Genomic DNA, 19,050 nt, shown 5'->3' on the forward strand with positions numbered 1-19,050 from the left:
TTCCACACATCAATTCCAGTCCTAAGTATATGCCCTAAAAAATCTCACACGTATGTACAAGGGGTTATGTATGGGATGTATGCAGCATATGTATTGCAGTCATTGGAGCATTGTGAAAATTTGAAAACAACCTAAATGACTACTAACATTCTGAAAAAATTTTTTGAAAATTCATACTTTGGGAAATTACATAGCAGTTAAAATGAACTGGAACTAGATGTATTAACGTGTCTCAGGTAATGTTGAGCAAAACCGATGAGTTGAAGAAAGATATACTATACTTAATATATAATGTTTAAAGTGCCATGTAATAATTTCTGTTTAGGGATACATCCTAGTAAAACTAAATATGTGCATGGTAAACTCAGTTTGGGAGTGTTTACCTGTGAGAATTAAGGAAGGAAATGTGATTGAGCAGGCTGCACATAGGATCTCTTTTAGTTCTTATTTCTCAAGCTGGGTGGTAGCTACCTGAATTTTCATTATATGTTTTTTATACAGGGTTATATGTCTGAAATATTGTATGTTGTGATTGAAAATAGTAATTAGTTTTAGGGATGATTTGGACACTGTTTCTTAGAGGAAAGAATAAATTAAAGTGCCATGTATCTGACCTTGGAGATAAGAGGCTGGTTACAATTTAGACAATTTGGGGTAGTTTGGTTTAATATTACTATGAAAATAGATCTTAGGCTATTGAATTTCACTACGACATTGAAAAACATTGTCTTTACCTAGGTGCCATACCCATGTCTCTGCAGATGAAAAAGCTACTGAAAGGAGTCGAAAGGTATTTATAATATGTTTAATGATAATTACTCACTTAATAAAATTGATAACATTTGTCCTTAGGGTTAAAGCAACATTAGGTATATTAGACATATTCAGAATTAGTCTTACCAGAGAGTTAGTGTAATCAGCCTTTTTTTTAACGCCTAATGAAATTATACTGTTACTGCTTTTTTTTCTCTCTTAATTCTCTGTTACAGCCAGATTATAGAATAATTTAGAAGAATTAAAATGAATATGGAGCCCTGACCAATGTGGCTTAGTTGGTTGGGTGTTGTTCTGCAAAGTGAAAAAGGTTGCTGGTTTGATTCCCAGTCAGGGCGCATGCCTGGGTTGTGTATTTGGTCCCGAGTTGCTACGGGGTCAAGGCACATCTTGGAGGCAACCAACTTGATTGATGTTTCTCTCTCACATTGAAGTTTCTCACCCTCTCTTCCTCCCTCCCTTTCCCTGTCTCTAAAAATAAATACATAAAGGTTTTAAAAAATGGGTATGGAGTTAATGAAAATTAATGTGCTTATCAACTTTTGTAAATTTCCATGTCCATTTTAATTATATAATGTCATTGGTATTCTGCCTTCCTAATTTAAGAGAGAAAGACAAGGATGGAGATTGGGTTGAGTTCAAGGGTGGTAATTGGTCCTTTTGCAGACACTTGGTATGATTAGTTTGAGTTTAATCTGGTTTTTGGGATCACGTGATACATATTTACATGCTTGTAATCATTTTGTATATATTTTTTCATTCATCCTAAAACATTTTTCAGATATAAGAATTTCATAATAGCTTATTTTTATAATCCATTTTTGTACCCTAATTATTACATGCATATTATTTGTAGTGCTTTGCTATATTTAAACTTGGTATTAACTTTCTTTCTCTCATATCTTTTATTCTCTCATACTGTACTAATGCTGAATGAGTTTAACTTCAGAAAGACAGTGATTTTATGTAAGAGTTTTGGGGTACTAGCAGGGTTATGATAAAAGACAACCAGTATCAGATAAAAAGGAAGACAACTAGAAACATTAGAGAGGGAAAAACAGAAAATCAAGAAACTAACCCTGGCTGGTGTGGCTCAGTGGATTGAGTGCTGGTCTGTGAACCCAAAGGCCACTGGTTTGATTCCCATTCAGGGTTGTGACCCAGGTTCCCCAGTTGGGGGCGTTGTGAGAGGCAGTTGATCAGTGTATCTCTGGCACATCAATGTTTCTCTCCCTCTATTTCTCCTTTCCTTTCCTTCTCTAAAAAACAATTAAAATCCTAAAAAAAAGATACTGTAGAAGACATGTTGTTATTATTAATTATTTGAATAGTTTTCACATGTCATAATAGGGTAGTCAATGATTTTTTTTTAAACTTGTATAATTTATCAATAAAGTATGAAAGACTTAATTTCAGTCTTATAAAATGTTTTAAGTAAAAGCAACCAATTGGGAGATAAAAGAGGGACAGAAAAATAAGGGGAAGGATAACTAGTGATAATACCCTCATTTTACAAAGAAGTACCGTCTATTGTTGATGAAGTGAGAGATTTGATGCCAAGGGATCAATAGAAGAACTAAATGATATATCTGTATTAGGAAGATAGGATGGTGAAATGAAGTAAGAGAGTGACATGAGCTAAATCCTCTTCTGTGTAGCAGGAAGTAGGTAGATAGCATTGAAAATTGAAAAGCATGAGCTTACATTACTATTTATTACTTAGGTATAGATGTAAGAACCAGAAAAGGCAGCTAAAAGTATCAACAGGTTGTTTCTGTGGGCCCATGTACAGTGCAGGGTGCAGCTGCTTTTCATTATAAGCCTTTTAAGTATTTATATTTAAAACTGTATGTGCATCCAGTACTTCTTTATAGTAAATAATTTATAAAACTGAAATGGAATAAATAAAAGAGAAAGGAAGCTTAAGTGAGGTATCCTGAGGATCAAGAAAGAATTTTCTGAAAAATAAGAAGTTTGAATTTTAAATGTTGTTAAGAATCTACAATGTTGAAGTTAGGTTTGGAGGAAGGACAGATTAATAGGGTAGTAAGTGAGATGACGAGAGGCTGTTACGATAGTCATGACAGAAGATTGTGGGTGTCTGATATAGAGCAATGCTCTATAGGATAGAGGAAGAGGGAAGGTACATGCCAAAGATACTGAGGTGGTAATCTTTTGTTTGGACAGGCTTCACCAATGCCTCTGAAACTGAAGCCTGATTACTGGAGTGAAAAATTACAGAAAGAAGCAGAAGCTTTTGCTTATTATCGCCGGACACACACTGCCAATGAGCGGCGCCGGCGTGGTGAAATGAGGGATCTCTTTGAAAAATTGAAGGTCACATTGGGGTTACTTCATTCTTCCAAAGTTTCCAAAAGTCTCATTCTCACTAGGGTAAGTGTTCTGTGTAAATGACAAGAGCTTGACTAAGAATCTTCTAGATACTAGAAGAGAAAATAATACCATATGAAGGAGATCGAAATACAGTTCTATTTAACATTTGAATATGGACTAGCGAAGGCCCAATATATTCTTTAGGAAGAAAAGTCCTTATGTTGAATCAGAGTACCTTTTCATTAAAAGTCAGATTCTTAATTGGCAGAGCTATCCTTCCTTCAAATAAAGTCAGCCTCTGACTGGTATGGCTTGGTTGGACATTGTCCTGCAAAGCGGCATGTCACTGGTTCAGTTCCCAGTCAGGGCACATGCCTAGATTGCAGGCCAGATCCCCAGTTGGAGCGCGTGAGAGCGGCAACCTATTGATATCTCTCTCCCTCTCTTCCTCCCTTCCCCTCTCTCAAAAAATAAATAAAATCTTCAAATAAAGTCAGAAACCCTGGTAAGCTGTGTGTAGCACAATCTCTTTACATTGGTGTCCTCCATAGCACTTAGAACAGTTTATCCCAGTGAAAAGCACAACGTAAGTGATAGTTTAACGTACTTCTTAACAGTTAACAGACCTTTTAAAAGAAAATCTGAAATATTCAAGCTAGCAGTAGTTATAAGATTGCATGTAGAATATCTAAGGTAATTTCATTTGAATTGCTTTTAAAGTTGAATTTGGAGGGGAATACAAGGCGAGCATTCATATCCCTCTAAACAGTTATTTCAACCAGATTTTACTAGACTAGGAGATGATTTAAAAGTTGATTATTAAAATGTAAGCAGAGTAAAATGTTTTGTATCTCCTTGTAGTGAAAACCACATGTTAACTACACAGTGATGCTTTTTGGAAATATCATGTGCCCTAGAATTATAGGCCAGAAAACCTGCAGTTTAACAAAAAATAATTTCTAAAACGTCATGAATTATTTTAAGTGGCATTATAAAGTTCTCTAAAATATTAGATTAAAAAATTTTCATTCTAGAAATTCTGTAGGAAAAAGTGAATTGATTGACATGACATTGTTTCTGTTCTAGGCATTCAGCGAAATTCAGGGACTAACAGATCAGGCTGACAAGTTAATAGGACAGAAAAATCTTCTGACTCGAAAACGGAATATTTTGATACGGAAAGTGTCATCTCTTTCAGGTGAGAGAGATGAATGATGTCTAGTAAAGAGTACAACAGCTTTTGTAAGGAGAAATTCTCAGTAGATCTTTCAGATACTGCTTAAAGGCTTGGTTCCCATATTTAACGCAGTTATCTTTTGACTAGGTGGGGCATTTCTTTTGGCTTACAATAACTCTTGCCTTACATAGTTTTTGGGAATGTAGTTAAATCAACTGGATTTCAGTTGACTATTTCTTATTATGTGGGGTCATATAGAGAGTGACAATTTATTCCCTGTCAACCTATAGGTAAGACAGAAGAAGTGGTTCTGAAGAAGCTAGAGTATATTTATGCAAAACAACAAGCACTAGAGGCACAAAAAAGAAAAAAGAAGATGGGATCAGATGAGTTTGATGTGTCTCCCAGAACTAGCAAACAGCAAGAAGGATCTTCTGCATCATCTGTAGATCTCGGACAGATGTTTATAAATAACAGGAAGGGGAAACCTTTGATTCTTTCCAGAAAAAGAGACCAGGCCACAGGTAGGAGGGACAGTCTTTGTTTTCTTTCATGTAGATGAGCATCAGTTTAGTTTAGTCGACTGAACGTTTTGTGGCCATAATTTTTGTTAAAATTGATTGAATTAAATATGGGTTGTATAAAAAGTCAAACGTTAACTACATTAGATTTCAGTTTCTAGCTTTTTACATTCAAGCAAATCCTAAGGAGTTACCAGTCATGGTAACATTTAAGACCTACTTCTGATATAGTCTACAGTCATATTTTCCCTTTAGTGTTTCAGTGAATATTTTTTTGGGGGGGGGGGGCTGCCATCTTTTCAGACTTTATACATGAACTCTTGATTTCCTTGCAGTTCTGCTCATGAGTTGTGAGGAGGTTTGGGTCTAGCTGAGACAAATAAGTTGGAAAATCCTTTAAATTTAATTTTGTTGAATTAGACTCTATTTTCCATTAGATTACCTATCAGTGAATTGCTATTAAGGAACAAAGTAAATTGGTTTTAACTCACTGCTCTTTCCTGTCTTGATTTTTGGAAGTGAGGTGATACTGATTTTACATCATTTGTTTATATCCTTAGAGGATGGTATGTCCATTTTTACTCTTTGGGTAGCCTAGTGTATGAACCAGGAAGTCTAGTTTTTAAAATCAACTTAACGATAGTAGTGATGGAAACTAAAATACGAGTTAGTTTTAACATTGCAGACTCAAGTGACATTATTGCTAAGAAAGGATCATAATGATCATTTAGTTCAGTCACCTCAAATCACAGAGGGAAAAATTGAGGTCTAGAAACTTGAAATGATTTGTTAGGTAAGCAAGCTTAGGGGTAGAATTGTGCATGTCTTCATCTAGATTTACCATCAAGACTATCAGAAGCATTCCATTGAAAAGTGCTTCCATAGCTCTATTCCTCAAAAATAACAAATTTTGATCATTCGAAGAACTAGTAGACAGTGACCATTATTCAGTGAAAAGTAGTTCAGAAAGTAAATTCTAAGTTGAGGTTTCTTAACAAAATTTGAAATTTACTTTTTACCTTTTAAGTCAGTATGTGGTTTTAGGGATATCTTCTGGACTCATAGGCTACACTTGGAATAGTTGAAGATTTTTTTATCCTTAATTAATCCCTTATCTTCCTTACAGAAAATACCTCACCCCCTAATACTCCACACACCTCTGCCAACATTGTGATGACTCCACAAGGACAATTGCTCACCTTAAAAGGTCCCCTATTCTCAGGACCAGTGGTAACTGTTTCTCCTGCTCTATTAGAAGCAGATCTGAAGCCCCAAGTTGCCAGCAATGCTGTGGCTCAATCAGGTATGTCATAAGTTTTGTCCTCTCTGGATAGTGAAAAAGAGTTATCCCTGGTATCTCAACGTGACAGAGAAAGCCTTTGTGTTCTGTAATGATGATGAACTATTGTATTCCCATGTGCCTCAGTAAGAGATGATCCTCTTTTTAGAACACATTTGGCTCTATCGGTGGTATTGATTGGTCTTTTATTTACTTGGGTTTGGGAAGTATTTTGTGATATCTAGTTATTTCTAACTAGGAAAAGAACTGAAAAGATATGAGAGTAGAAGGAAGACGAGGAGTCATTGTTTTCATTTTTGGTACTGATAAATATTTGTTAATTTTGTATTATAGTTAAGAGATGAGTTCACGCCTGCATTACCAGCCTGATTCAATTTGAGCAACACTTGCTTTTGGGGATAAGGAGTAGAGGTGAAAAGGCAGTCTCACTTTGATGATCTAGGTTTTAGGCACCTAAATTTCTATTAAGGTACAAGAATATCCTTACTAATGCTAATACTACTAAACCCAGTCTGGAGGTGTTATTCTTTCTGTTACAGTTCTGCCTATAGGGCTTCATTTTCTCTCAGAATAGTTAATTGGGTGAACAGAATGAAGATGTATGTCTGCATCAAGATAAAGAATTAACTTGGGCCCTGGCCGGGCAGCTCAGTTGGTTAGAGTCATCCCAAAATGCCAAGATTGTGGGTTCATTCCCTGGTCAGTTACATACAAGAATCAACCAATGAATGCATAAATAAGTGGAACAACAAATCAATGTTTCTCTCTTCCTCCCTCCCTCCCTCCATCCCTCCCTCCCATCCTCTCTAAAATCAATAAATAAAAATAAAAAATAATTAACTTGGGAGGCATTTTTATAAAATAATTAAATAGCATTTTTATTAATGATGGAATATCAAATAGTCTTGATTGGATTTTACCTATTGTTAGGTTAGGTCCATAATTTGAAGGACTAATTTTGATAAAAGTAGATTGGAATTTTAACTGCAGTTCCCCAAATGGTCATTGGGTATGAATGAGAGAGATGCTTACTACTGTAGATCTAAATGAAGTTTTTCTCCCCCCACCCCACTCCAGAAAACGACGACTTATTTATGATGCCAAGAATCGTTAATGTGACATCACTGGCCACAGAGGGAGGTTTGGTAGACATGAGTGGCAGCAAATATTCTCATGAAGTTCCTGATGGCAAGCCACCTGACCACCTGAAAAACACTGTCAGGAATGAAGATAACTCCTTTGAAGATTCAGGTAGACTCTCTTCCAGAGGCAACCATAGAGATGGTAGAATGGCATTGGGTCCAACACAGGTTTTTCTCGCAAATAAAGATTCTGGTTTTCCACAAATAGTTGATGTTTCCAGTATGCAAGAAGGACAAGAATTTTTACCCAAAAGAATTTCTGGTGATATGAGAGGGATTCAGTATAAATGGAAGGAGAGTGAATCAAGACGGGAGAGACCGAAGCCAAAGGAGTCTTCATTTCATAAATTAAAAATGAAAGATCTCAAAGACTCAAGCATAGAGATGGAACTAAGAAAGGCAGCATCAGCTATAGAAGAAGCAGCACTGGATCCCAGCGAATTGCTAACTAATGTGGAAGATGAGGATGATACTGATGAGACACTGACTTCTCTGCTCAATGAGATTGCCTTTCTTAATCAGCAACTAAATGATGACTCTGTTAACCTTGCGGAACTGCCCAGCTCTATGGATACAGAGTTCCCAGGGGTTGATCGACAGGCTTTTATTAGTAAACTTCCTCCTGGGAACAGAGCAAGTTTCCAGGTTGGCCACTTGGGAACTGGTTTGAAAGACTTGCCTGATGTACAAGGGGAGAGTGACTCTGCCAGTCCCCTCCTCTTGCACTTGGAAGATGATGACTTTTCTGAGAATGAAAAACAAATTGCAGAACCATCCTCTGAGCCAGATGTCCTTAAGATTGTTATTGACTCTGAGATAAAGGATTCCCTTCTCTCCCACAGGAAAGTTAGTGATGGAGGGAAGAATACTTCTGGTGTCCCTGCAGAGCCTGACAGTGTTTCCTCACCGCCCATTCTACACATGAAGGCTGGCCTAGAGAACAGCAGTACAGAAACTTTGTGGAGGCCTATGCCAAAGTTGGCACCTCTAGGATTAAAAATAGCTAATCCTTCCAGTGATGCAGATGGTCAGAGTGTCAAGGTGATGCCTTGTTTGGCACCTGTAGCTGCCAAAGTTGGGTCAGTTGGACACAAAATAAACTTAACAGGGAATGACCAGGAATGCCGGGAGAACAAGGTGATGCCTACATTGGCACCTGTTGTGCCCAAATTGGGCAACTCTGGGTCCTCACCAAGTTCTACAGGGAAATGAACTTATTTGTCCTCAGGCAGAAGCCAGACTGTGAGGGGAAACCTTTCTCTGCTGGCATCTGTTCATTTGTGTCTTAGAACTGTGATCCTTGACTTAGATACAGTAGACAGTGGTAGAGAAAGCGGTAGGGTGCTGACCTCAGATTAAGAAATTACTACTATGAAATTCTGATCATGTTAAAATGTGTTACCTCACTTGCAGTGCTGGGTCTCCTCATCCTCTTAAGAAGATGTGATCCATTACTGAACATGAGGTGCCCCTCTTACCCAAGGAATTCAAAACAAGATTCTAGATCCATAGTGGTTTCCTAGATTTTTCGTCCCAGAGAAAAAGCTGCTTGAGACTTTGGACTTGCTATGGACTGAACTGTAGTTGATAGCTATTGTTTAAGTGTGAAATCCAAGGAATGTGATGTACTTGTGCAAAGGGATCCAGAAGAGATAGTTTTTAGTTGATGTTTCAGGAGTAGGTGGAGAGAGGGATAAGTACCATGGAATACCAAAGTGAAGTACTTGGTGTCATTCAGCAAATTCTCTTTTATATTCCAAATAGCTTCTATTCTCTCACCTTTTCAATCAGAATTATTAGTCCAAGCCTTCTGGTAAATTAAGAATGCATTTAACTTTTACTAAGATAATTACTTTGAGATGTTCTCCCTTACTGTCTTTGGGCATTGAAAAGACCATTTCACAGTACCAGAGTCACCTGGAATTTGTATTTTGAAGGTAGGCCTAGAGGGAGCTGTCCTTTCACAAATCATGTCGCTCAAGAGGCAGCTAAAATGAGAAGCATTCCCTCCCCAGACCAGAGACAGTGGCCAAAATAAAAATGTGGGGCTGGGTTTTTCTCAAATCCCACCAGCCTCCTGGTGCTTGAAGGTTTCATTTACTATTATCTGCACAGGAAGTTGAGTAAAGAAAAGTCACAGTAGGCACTCTTTACCAGGGAAATAAGACAGTATTTGAATCACAAGATATATTTTTTATTATCTGCTATCATGGGTTCAATGATCTGTAGAGCTTTTTCACTCATTCGCTGTCAGGATAGGAAGGACTGACAGCCTGTAAAGATAAAGATATTTATATTTTTGTATAGTTGTTTTCATAGATTTCTCAAAGGCTGAAGTTTTCAACCTAGAAGATGAGATTTGTATTGAGTATAGAAATGATGTTTCTTACCTAGTTTGTAAATAATCATGGTGCACTTGAGGGGTCTCTTGGAAACTCCTGGGGGCAAGAATCACTATTCTGAAAATGTATAGACTGGGATTTAGCTGCTGCATTTTGCCTTTCTTAAATAATTATATTTTGGAATGTAACCCATGTCTGTCTTCATTGACAGGATTTGCTTGTGTTATTAAATACTAACACAAGAGCTTCCAGGGCCTGGGCTGTGCCTAGGTGATGCTATTTCTTTTACATCCCCTGCCTTCTTTATCTGTCCCAAATCCCACTCAACATATCTTCAGATCTAGGTTGTGAGACCAACTTTGGAATGGTTCTAGCCAGTGAATTATTACTTCCATGGTTGGTTCCCTTTCTAATAACTCTGGTAATCAACAGATTGAAAAGGGTGGGCAAATTTCCTGTGTAAATTGCAGTGGGAGCACATTCTCGTCTTGTGCTGCTTGCCTTTCTAGACCTTGTTCATCCAGCATTTAACCTTCCCTCCTCTAAGGTTACTGAAGAAGCTTGAAGTAGGTAATGAGTGTCTCTTAGCTTCTCATTATCCTTCCCACTTCTCTTTACCCAGCAGATCTCATTCATGCCTTAGTCAAGGAGTCCAGCATCTGTCTTCCCTGCTAATAAATGTCCTTTGAGATGCTACTACTTTAATCCAGGTATAGTCGTTTCCCATTATTTCCTTGCTCGTCTTGTCCTCCCCATTTCTTCCTGACTTCCCAAAGCTCTTGTTATGGCTTTTGAGAGTCAGCCAAGGAAAAGGCAAGTGAGCAAATAATCCTCAGGAAAAGAAGGACCATTCTGCTTCTGTACACTGTTCCCTTTTTTATAGACTACCAGTTCTTGATGGAAAGATATTTGACTGTTTATGAGATGTACAAAGATGGAAATGAGAGATGATTCCTGGTGTTCAAGGAAGGCTGCAGATATCATTGCAAACCCCCAAGATCATGGTGTTTTCAAGACCTCTTAGAACTAGGAATTACTGGGGCTATTTTGAGGAGGGCTCAGTCTTCAGAACAATCCTGCAGTTGGAAACCTAAAATCTCCAAAAATTCTTACCCTTTAACCTTACCCCAGGAGAAACTAATTATGAAAATCATGTGTGATTATGAAAGATGTAGTTGAGTGAGAGAAGGTGAATCTGGAGAATAGTGAGCTCTCACCCTAACTCTCTATGAAGCATGATCTCATTAGACCAATAATTCGCCTTTTTATACATCTGTAAATAAATGGAATGTTTTTAAGAATATAATTATGTCAGATCTAGCCTTTTCTTTTATATATTAAATATATATCTTTCATTTTCTGCTTTTGAAAAATGACTATTTTTTTTAGAAACTCAAGAACAGAAGAAGTTTGGGGAGTGGAAGGCAGAATGTGTGAACTTGAAATAAATCAATTGTAATAATTAAAGCAGGACTTGATGTTGGGAGGTTTGTGCTGAGTTGGCGTAGAGAATCCTAATGCCTTGAGTCATATTTGAAAGATGCCACTGAAGTAGTTTTACCATAGGAATTTCTTACTGTTTTAAAAATGTCTGACATGCCCTTTGGGGATGTTTTACATGGAGACTTCAAAATTTGGTACAACTTGACAGCAAATGTATGTCTCAAGAAATTGTTCTACAATGAAGAAAGACTAGCCTCATGACTAGCCTCATAGTATCAATATGTGCAAGGTAATATACCTGTTACCCTGAGGAATAACAGGACATAAACATAGTCTTAGCAGGTAAGGACAAGAGATGATCTTAAACAAGATATGTGTTAATTAGTATTAGGATTTAAAAAAAAAATATATTAAAGGAGTCTTTTAGATTGAACTACGGGTCACAGATCAAGTCCAGTTATATACACTTCATACAAATTACATAATTTTATAGTAAATGCAGGTCTTTTCCCCAAGAATTATGAATGAAATACCTGATAGTAGGCCTTTTAATAACAAATTTGATAACATGTTTTGAATACATAAGGAAGGCAGACAATCCATATATTATTTGGGCAGAGTTTAGTAGTATAATTTTTCTCCTAATTATACTGGTTGAGGTATTTATTGATATCAGGTGAATTGAGAGTTAAATGCACTTAAAAGACTAGTCTAAAAAATGGTGATAACTCTTGTTTCTGACTTCCAGAAGATTAAAAAGAAAAAAACTGCACAGTGTAGGCATTTTTTCAGGTACTTTATTTATAGAGAATGATTGATAACCAAGAATCAGAATACATTTTTTGCACAAAATTGTTGATTTTGAAGAAAGTACTTGTATGAGCATCAGAACTTCATGTATTGTATCTAATGAAATCCTACATGAATATGAATGGCTGGATGCAGAGAAAATTAAAGATGAGGTATACAGATTCACTACCATTTGGAGAAAAGATCAAAAATGCATTTTTGAAATTAGAAATTTGCTATATACAACTTTTGAATTGAGCTATAATTGTATATTAAACTTGAACAACTTCTCTACAGAGACATGGAAGTGTTGATTAGTGATGGAGGTGTGTGTGGAATGAGAGATGGCTAAACCATGGGATGACTGGGGATTTTGAGACAGATCTAAGCGCTACTAAACTCTATTGTAAACTTCGCTGTTAGATGAGAGTTTGTTAAAATAGGAATGCAGTCTTGGAAGCATTGTTGTGAGATCCATCCTATTTCCAACTGCAAGCGTTGCACTCAGCTGTCCTACACAGTGCCTTGCATGTAAAGGTGCTCAATAAATATTTGAATTGATGAGCAAATGTTTAGCCTGTTTTCCAGGATCTTATAATTGCACCCATTGACATGTTAAACCTAGGGAGAATTTTAAAAATCTGGTCTAATGAGCATAGTGCAAAACAAAGTGCATACATCTTTTCCTAGACACCTGTTTTAGAGCTACAACCATATATATGTGTTTAGGACATACACAGCAGAATAAAAAGTGAAATAGAGTGGATGGTCAACTGCATTTTTCAGGGTGGGGTGGCAAGTACTTAATCTGGAGAAAAGGGAATGGAATAAGGGACCTGGAACTGTCATTTCCTGAGGAATTAATTCATGAAGCTTGGGAACAGCCCATCCTATTCCCATATTGGCACTTCAAAGGCTGCCTGGTTACCTAGACAACAAAGGTTGGACTAAATTGTGAAGAATTAAAAGTGTGGTTTTAGCCCTAGACTGGAAGTATCTGGACTTACACTGTTCTCAGTTGCTTTTCACCTAGATCATCTTAGACATGAAAAAGTTTGAATTTGCCTGTGCAACTTTAGCTTCAGATGAGTAATTTGGGGAATATTTTCTCTAAGGGGACAAAACAGTAGCACTGCATGGGAAATGACTGACACTGTAAACCCATTTTACTTGGCCATGAATGATAAAAACCACTAGAGGATGCAAAAGTGATCTGGAGAGAGTTAGGGACAATTCCTTAAGAATGGAGATGGCACTTGCTGTGAATGCAGCACACAATTAAGGACACCAGGTGGCACCATTTATTAGTGTTATATTGGCTCCTACCACCACAGAGGTAAAAGGGCAGGCTAGCAAGGAGTTGAAGGAACCAACCCACATTCATACTGTTGTTAATGACTTGCCTCCTTCAGATTTGGGGAATACATGTGAAGATTCCATTTTATAATTTCATTTTTGTGCATGGTTGAAGGGAAGAGGAAGCCTCAGCTCTGGCGGAAAATTGCTAGTTGGTCTAGGAGGCCACTTGATATGTGAGCTTTACATATCTCATTTTTAAATACGTGGTTAGAATACACACAAGCACATTCCTAACAGTCTTGTTTTCATAATGTAGAAGAATACACAGAACCACCTACCTGTTTTACCACTTGGTTGTACAAGATCCACTCAGAACAATGAGTTTTGGGAGGCCTTCCCTCTTGCTTGCATGTCCACCAGGTGTTACAAAGATCTAGATAGGTTGAGGCAGGTACATCCTACCATTACTTAGGCTTAGGATATAATCTTTTGGCTTAGGCTAACCTTTTCATAAGGCAGTTTCTTGAAGTAGCAGTGAGGCGGAAAGGCTCCTAGAAAATCTCATGCTAAGGCACCTGTGAAATAATATTGTAAAGGTATTTCTGTGCGCCCCCACAACCCTCATGAGCTTAAGCTAAAACTAGTGTCAGCAAACTTGACGGTGATCTCGCCAAGGTAGCAGTACTATGGGAGATGTTCCACAAGTGAATTTTGATAGGAACAAGGAAAAGATCTGGAGCCACAATATCCTGGTTAACTCAGGGTAAGTGCGCAGTGGGAAATTGGAGGTTAAACCAGAAACATCTCATTGTGTTTTTCCCCTCCCCTGACACCTAAAGCTCTATTCAGGCAATCATCTCCCTTCCCTTTATTTCAGCATGGCCAATCAGGTTGCCTAGTTAATACTTAGCAATAGTAGTTCTCCGGAGAGTCATTTCTACGTAGATCAACGCTCCAGACAAACGGCGAGCAACTATTCTAACCACTTTGGGCCCCAGTGCTTGGGGTTGATGGGGAGAAGAGCATTCTGGCTGTGTCTCAATCTTAAAAATTCTGAGCTAGGAATTAGTTTCAGCTCCGGCCCTATCGCCAACCTTGGCACTCTCGGGGCGTAGTTACCGTCTTATTGGGGCTCTGAGGAGTGCATTTCTCGGGGTATCAGGCTTCATAATACCGTAAAACGCTTGGTTCTTTCAATTCTGAAGCCGTGTTCTGTTGACCATCCTCTAGACAGGGAATCTGTGGTTCTTGAGTCCCAGGTCCTCTGCTTCTAGGCCCTCCCATTGGCTACGCCCCCACAAACCTTATTCGTTCGCTCTCAGAACGCCTTTCTGGATACAGACCGCGCCCTCCCGCCTCGGCACCGCCCCCGCCCGTAGCTACCCCAGGCGGTACTTCGCGTTTTGAGCCGCTTGTGCCACCATAGCTGCTGCCGCCGCTGAGGCCGTGGAGCTGAAACCACAGAGCGCGATGCCTGAGGGCGCTGTGAGCGTTGAGGTCCCCGGGCTCCCGGGCTGGTGAGGCTGGGTCCGAGCGGGGGCGCTGGCGAGTTAGCAGGGGCTTCTAAGGGAAGTGAAAGAAAAGCACCGGGACGCTGTGGAGGGCCGAGAGCGAGCGTCAGAGGGTCGGGGGTGGGGGTGGGGGTGGGGGTGGGAGGCTCCCTTGCAGAACGGGGTGCCGGGCCACAGCCAGCCCTGCCGCGACGAGTGCGCCTGCCAGCGCAGGTACCCAGGCCCCCTGAGGGACTCCTTGGTGGCCTCGCCCATGGGAACAGTCGAGAATTAACGGGGACCAGACCAGCTGCCAGCTACTAGCCCTACTAGGTAGGGCCCACCCATCCCTCCAGTTTAAACGCCTCTGGCAGGCATGGGCCTGTCCTTCAACGTCGTAGGGAACCGTGCAGGACTTGAAGGCGGAGGAGAGGGATAAGGTGTAAGGGCAATACTTAAAGATAAGGGCGGCAGACACTGCTAGGCAGACGGTAAGGTGGCCTCTGCCAACTCAGGCCAGTGAGAGGGTATACTGGAATAGCCTGTGGAGTGGAAAGGGAGTGCTGCTGTTGAGACAAATGCCAGGATAGGGCCAGGGACTGTCCCGGGGCTCCTCATCATGATGGCCGTGGAGGGGTCAACCATTACCAGCCGGCTTAAGAACCTGCTGCGATCCCCATCCATCAAATTACGAAGGAGTAAGGCAGGAAACCGGCGAGAGGACCTCAGCTCCAAGGTGAGTCCTGGTATGGGGAACCACCCTTTCCCAACCCTCCCCTGCTTTGCTCCTTGTTCCTCTTTCACCTTACTCTTTTTGGGGGGAAGAGGAGAACTAGAAGCTCCTGTTGGCTCTAAGGGATCAAGTGTGCCATCTCTGCCTCTCAAGAAAGCAATGATTTAGTTTTAGGTTAAAGGAAAAAGAGCAACAGGGTTGGGCATGCTGAGATTCATTCATGGAAAGAGGATTAGGACAAAGACAACCAGGATTCATTTACAAACTGAAGTCTGTGCTTGGGGAAGCCAGTTGATACTCTATGACTCAGTTTCCCTTCTTGGAAGAGAGTAGTGGGGGTCACACATCTTGTGAAGGGCAAGCTGTGACTAACGTAGCTGCCAGTGTTAGTGTCATACTGGGTTATGTAAGACAGTAGTACCGTAAGGAAATATGCTACAACACCTAGTCTGAGGAATTGGCTGGCAAATGCTCTTGCCTGGGGTCAAAACATATTTATCTCTTCAAGAGACCTAAATTAATTTAACTGGAGCTTCTTGACTTATTAGTGATGATAACAACAAGACAGTTCTGGTTTGCCCTTGAACATTGCTTATCTCATTCACTGTATGCCAAGAGCCACGTCCCATTCTCAGAGGCCAAGTAAAATCCCTTTCCATCCCCTCAGTTGTCTGGGTATTGGCTTTTAAGTTTTCTTCAACTTTGTTGAGCCCCGCAACTTTGGGAATACAAAAGTCTACTAAATTTATTTAATCCTCGAGAGACTCTATGGCTTTTTTCCCTCAGGATCAGGTTAGACCTTTGTATCATTTTATTAGCAGTGCATAAACACAGTAGTAGTCTTGGGTGGTGCAGGATTGCTACAGGGAGAGGCATTTGAGACAGCAGCATTTTATTTCCTTGCCTGTATCTCTTCAGAGAAGAGCAAAGTCAGTGAGGAATGATGTCAAGTGCTAATGTACAACATGGCAGGGTTCTGGGAGGACTTAGTTGAGGTCCCCATCCCTTACCTTAACGGAACCTTACTTGAGTTGGGTCAGAAGGTGAACAGCTTTCCTGTAAACTTCTCAAGAGGTCATATTAAATCGAAATTGGCCACAGGTTCCTTGGCAGTGGAGAGAGTGACTTTTCCAAGCACTCTTTTAAATTAATCATTGTTCATATTCTCCAGATGCAGGAGAATGAGCCTGAAACTTAGAAACTTCCTTAGATTTGACTCTTCACTCATTTTTTTGTGTTGAGTCATTCTCAGTGCTGCAAACACCTTGACTGATAACTTGGCAATGACCAGTACTATTAGAGCAATCTTCTCATATCTTTGGCCTCTTTTTCTGATCAAGAATTGTATAGGTAGTGTAAATGTGTATGGGAATTTAGCCTTCAGTATTAATACTTATTGTAATTTTGGTCTAGAATCCAGAAGGTGCAGTCACCATTCTTTAAAACTTCCCATGTCATTCATCATTAATGCTTCAACGAGTGTTTATTTTGTGGAATCAGTGATGAGTAAAACGTTACCTTTGCCATCAAAGAGCTTGTGGCTCATCAGGCTTGTAGATAAATAATTACAACATGGTTTGGTAAGTGATGTCCTACAAATATACAAAAGGTGTTAATGTCAGCACAGGGGAGGAAATCTAAGTCAGCTTAGGGGAATTAGGAAAGACTTCACAGAGGAAGGGATGCTTGAACTGTGAGTCCTGAGACAAGAGGAGAAGCTCTCCAGGAAAACAGTGAAAAAGGACATCCCTAGCATCACCATTAAACACCTCTGTATCAAATAGGAATTCAGTGCTTCAGACTCTTTAAATGGCTTTGATTGTTCTAGAGCTGTAAATAAAGGGAAATACTTAGTTGAAGTTGAAAGACACTTCAATAGCTTGACAGAGCAAGAGTACTGATGCTTATTTTTAAAAAGCAATAACTGTTTGTGTGTGTGTGTAGGGCCCTACAAGTGTCTGACTCCCTACACTCCTTATTGAAAATCTAAGGTGATTCTAAAAGCCTGCCTTGTGGTAACCCAAATAGGACATGATATATAAAACCTTGTCAGCTGCTCTAATCTGTGGTGGCCCTTGGTAACAATCAGAGTTTATAATCATGGACAAAAACTCTGAAATAAAAATTGAAGGTCAGAAGACATATTCCTTTTGGGGGGCAAGGGCAAAGAAGGAAGTGACAGAGGGCCTTGATGCAGCTGACCTGCTGCTTTGAATCATATTGTTCCTTTTATCTAAAGTAGCCTTTTCACTGAATTCTACACTTATTTTTAGATCCAACTCTATATTTACTGGAGCCACAGGGCCTTTTCTGACTAGCCCCACTACTTTGGAACCAATTGTTCTTTTATGCATGTCTTCATTTCCAAAGGTCAGGTGCCATGTTCTTCATTTCCTTTACATCACACTGTTTAGTACAGTGTAAGGAATGCAGTAAATACTAAATAAATAAATGAATGAGAACAATTTAAAGATGTCAAGTATAGTAGGGATAAAGTTGGAATTCTAGAAGAATAGGAAATGATCAGAAAGAGTTTGTGATCTCTTTAGACAAGAAATCAAAATTAAGAATAATAAAATATTGAAAAAAATAGCGGTATAGCCTTGTTAGGTGTGGAGAGCATAAGAGAGACAAGGAAGTACATATATGCAGAAAGTAATGCTCATTAAAGGTTTTTTAGTTAAGGAGAGACCTAGTCAAACTATGGTTAATAAATATCTGAAAGCTGAAGTGAGAGTTGGTAGAGACAGGGATTTAAATTAATAGAGAATAGATGAGAACTGGGATTTTTAAAAACTAAGTGAGGGAAGTCTCTGCAGTATAACAGAATTGGAAGTAATTTGAGGTTTTATGCCATATCTGCTGAGTCTTGATGAAGTATAACTCAAAGTTATCAGTTGTAAACACCCTTCAACTTTGAATCCTGTACAATTGTCAGTTCTACTTCTCATCTCAGTTGAGGCTGTGTTTTCCTTAAGAAGCAAATGTGTGTGCTTTTGGTAGCTAATCCCACCCCCACACCTGCTTTTCTTAAAGTTTCTGTAAGATTTTTAGGTGGAGGGAGATGGGTCATTTTTCTCTTTTAACAAAGGACAGAAATGGACTCAAGCAGAGCAGGCAAGATTAAGTTAGGGATACAAAAGCATCACCTGTGCTAAAGGGTTGTTAGGTTTTGAAAAAGTAAGTGAAGGAGGTATTGAAATCTTCCTTCTTAATAGCCATTAATCCAGTCTGGGTTATAAATTATCCCTTCTGGAAACAATGGGCAGGGCAACTTGCAGCCTGCTTCTAGTTCTCAGTTTTTGTGAATATGAGTCTCATTAATTCTCATATCCCTCCCCCCACCTTTTTTCTTCTCTTTCTCTCATTTTTTTCCCCCCAAATTTTCTCCTTCCTGATTGTATGGTGGTACCTTTGAGCCTTTTAACATGTGGTTCTAGGAAAGAGTTTATGTAGGTGTGTTTCATGGAGGAGAAAAACTGGCAATATATCTGATCTTAATTTTTGCTCAGTGTTTGAGCCCAGGTATTAGTATTGAGACCTATTTGGTAGTGGGGAAACATTTATTTAAAATTTTTTAATTTATTTATTTTTATATTTTATTGTTTGTGCTATTACAGTTGTCCCACTTTTTCCCCTTCACCCCCACCTCCACCCAGTTTACCCTCCACTTCCATAGTCATCCCCTCACTGTTGTCCATGTCCA

At 39.3% G+C, this 19,050-nt stretch overlaps 2 protein-coding genes across 6 annotated transcripts in view; both read left to right on the top strand.

The window, feature by feature from the left end:
• MGA (MAX dimerization protein MGA) overlaps nt 1-10,088 on the top strand; it is a 97,513-nt gene extending 87,425 nt beyond the window's left edge. For all 3 annotated transcript variants that reach the window (XM_090270451.1, XM_090270449.1, XM_090270450.1), the window contains exons 18-23: nt 739-790; nt 2,962-3,168; nt 4,195-4,306; nt 4,576-4,809; nt 5,933-6,109; nt 7,184-10,088. In XM_090270451.1, coding sequence (XP_090126577.1) covers nt 739-790; nt 2,962-3,168; nt 4,195-4,306; nt 4,576-4,809; nt 5,933-6,109; nt 7,184-8,460 — 2,059 coding nt within the window. In that variant the 3' untranslated portion in view covers nt 8,461-10,088. The remainder of the gene's footprint in view (nt 1-738; nt 791-2,961; nt 3,169-4,194; nt 4,307-4,575; nt 4,810-5,932; nt 6,110-7,183) is intronic.
• A 4,738-nt stretch (nt 10,089-14,826) lies between these two features.
• Nucleotides 14,827-19,050, top strand: part of MAPKBP1 (mitogen-activated protein kinase binding protein 1) — a 58,425-nt gene continuing 54,201 nt past the window's right edge. For all 3 annotated transcript variants that reach the window (XM_090270452.1, XM_090270454.1, XM_090270453.1), the window contains exon 1: nt 14,827-15,347. In XM_090270452.1, coding sequence (XP_090126578.1) covers nt 15,231-15,347 — 117 coding nt within the window. In that variant the 5' untranslated portion in view covers nt 14,827-15,230. The remainder of the gene's footprint in view (nt 15,348-19,050) is intronic.

The sequence above is a fragment of the Furipterus horrens genome, unplaced genomic scaffold (genome assembly GCF_987537825.1).
Source record: "Furipterus horrens unplaced genomic scaffold, mFurHor1.1.pri manual_scaffold_3, whole genome shotgun sequence".
Taxonomy (NCBI): domain Eukaryota; kingdom Metazoa; phylum Chordata; class Mammalia; order Chiroptera; family Furipteridae; genus Furipterus; species Furipterus horrens.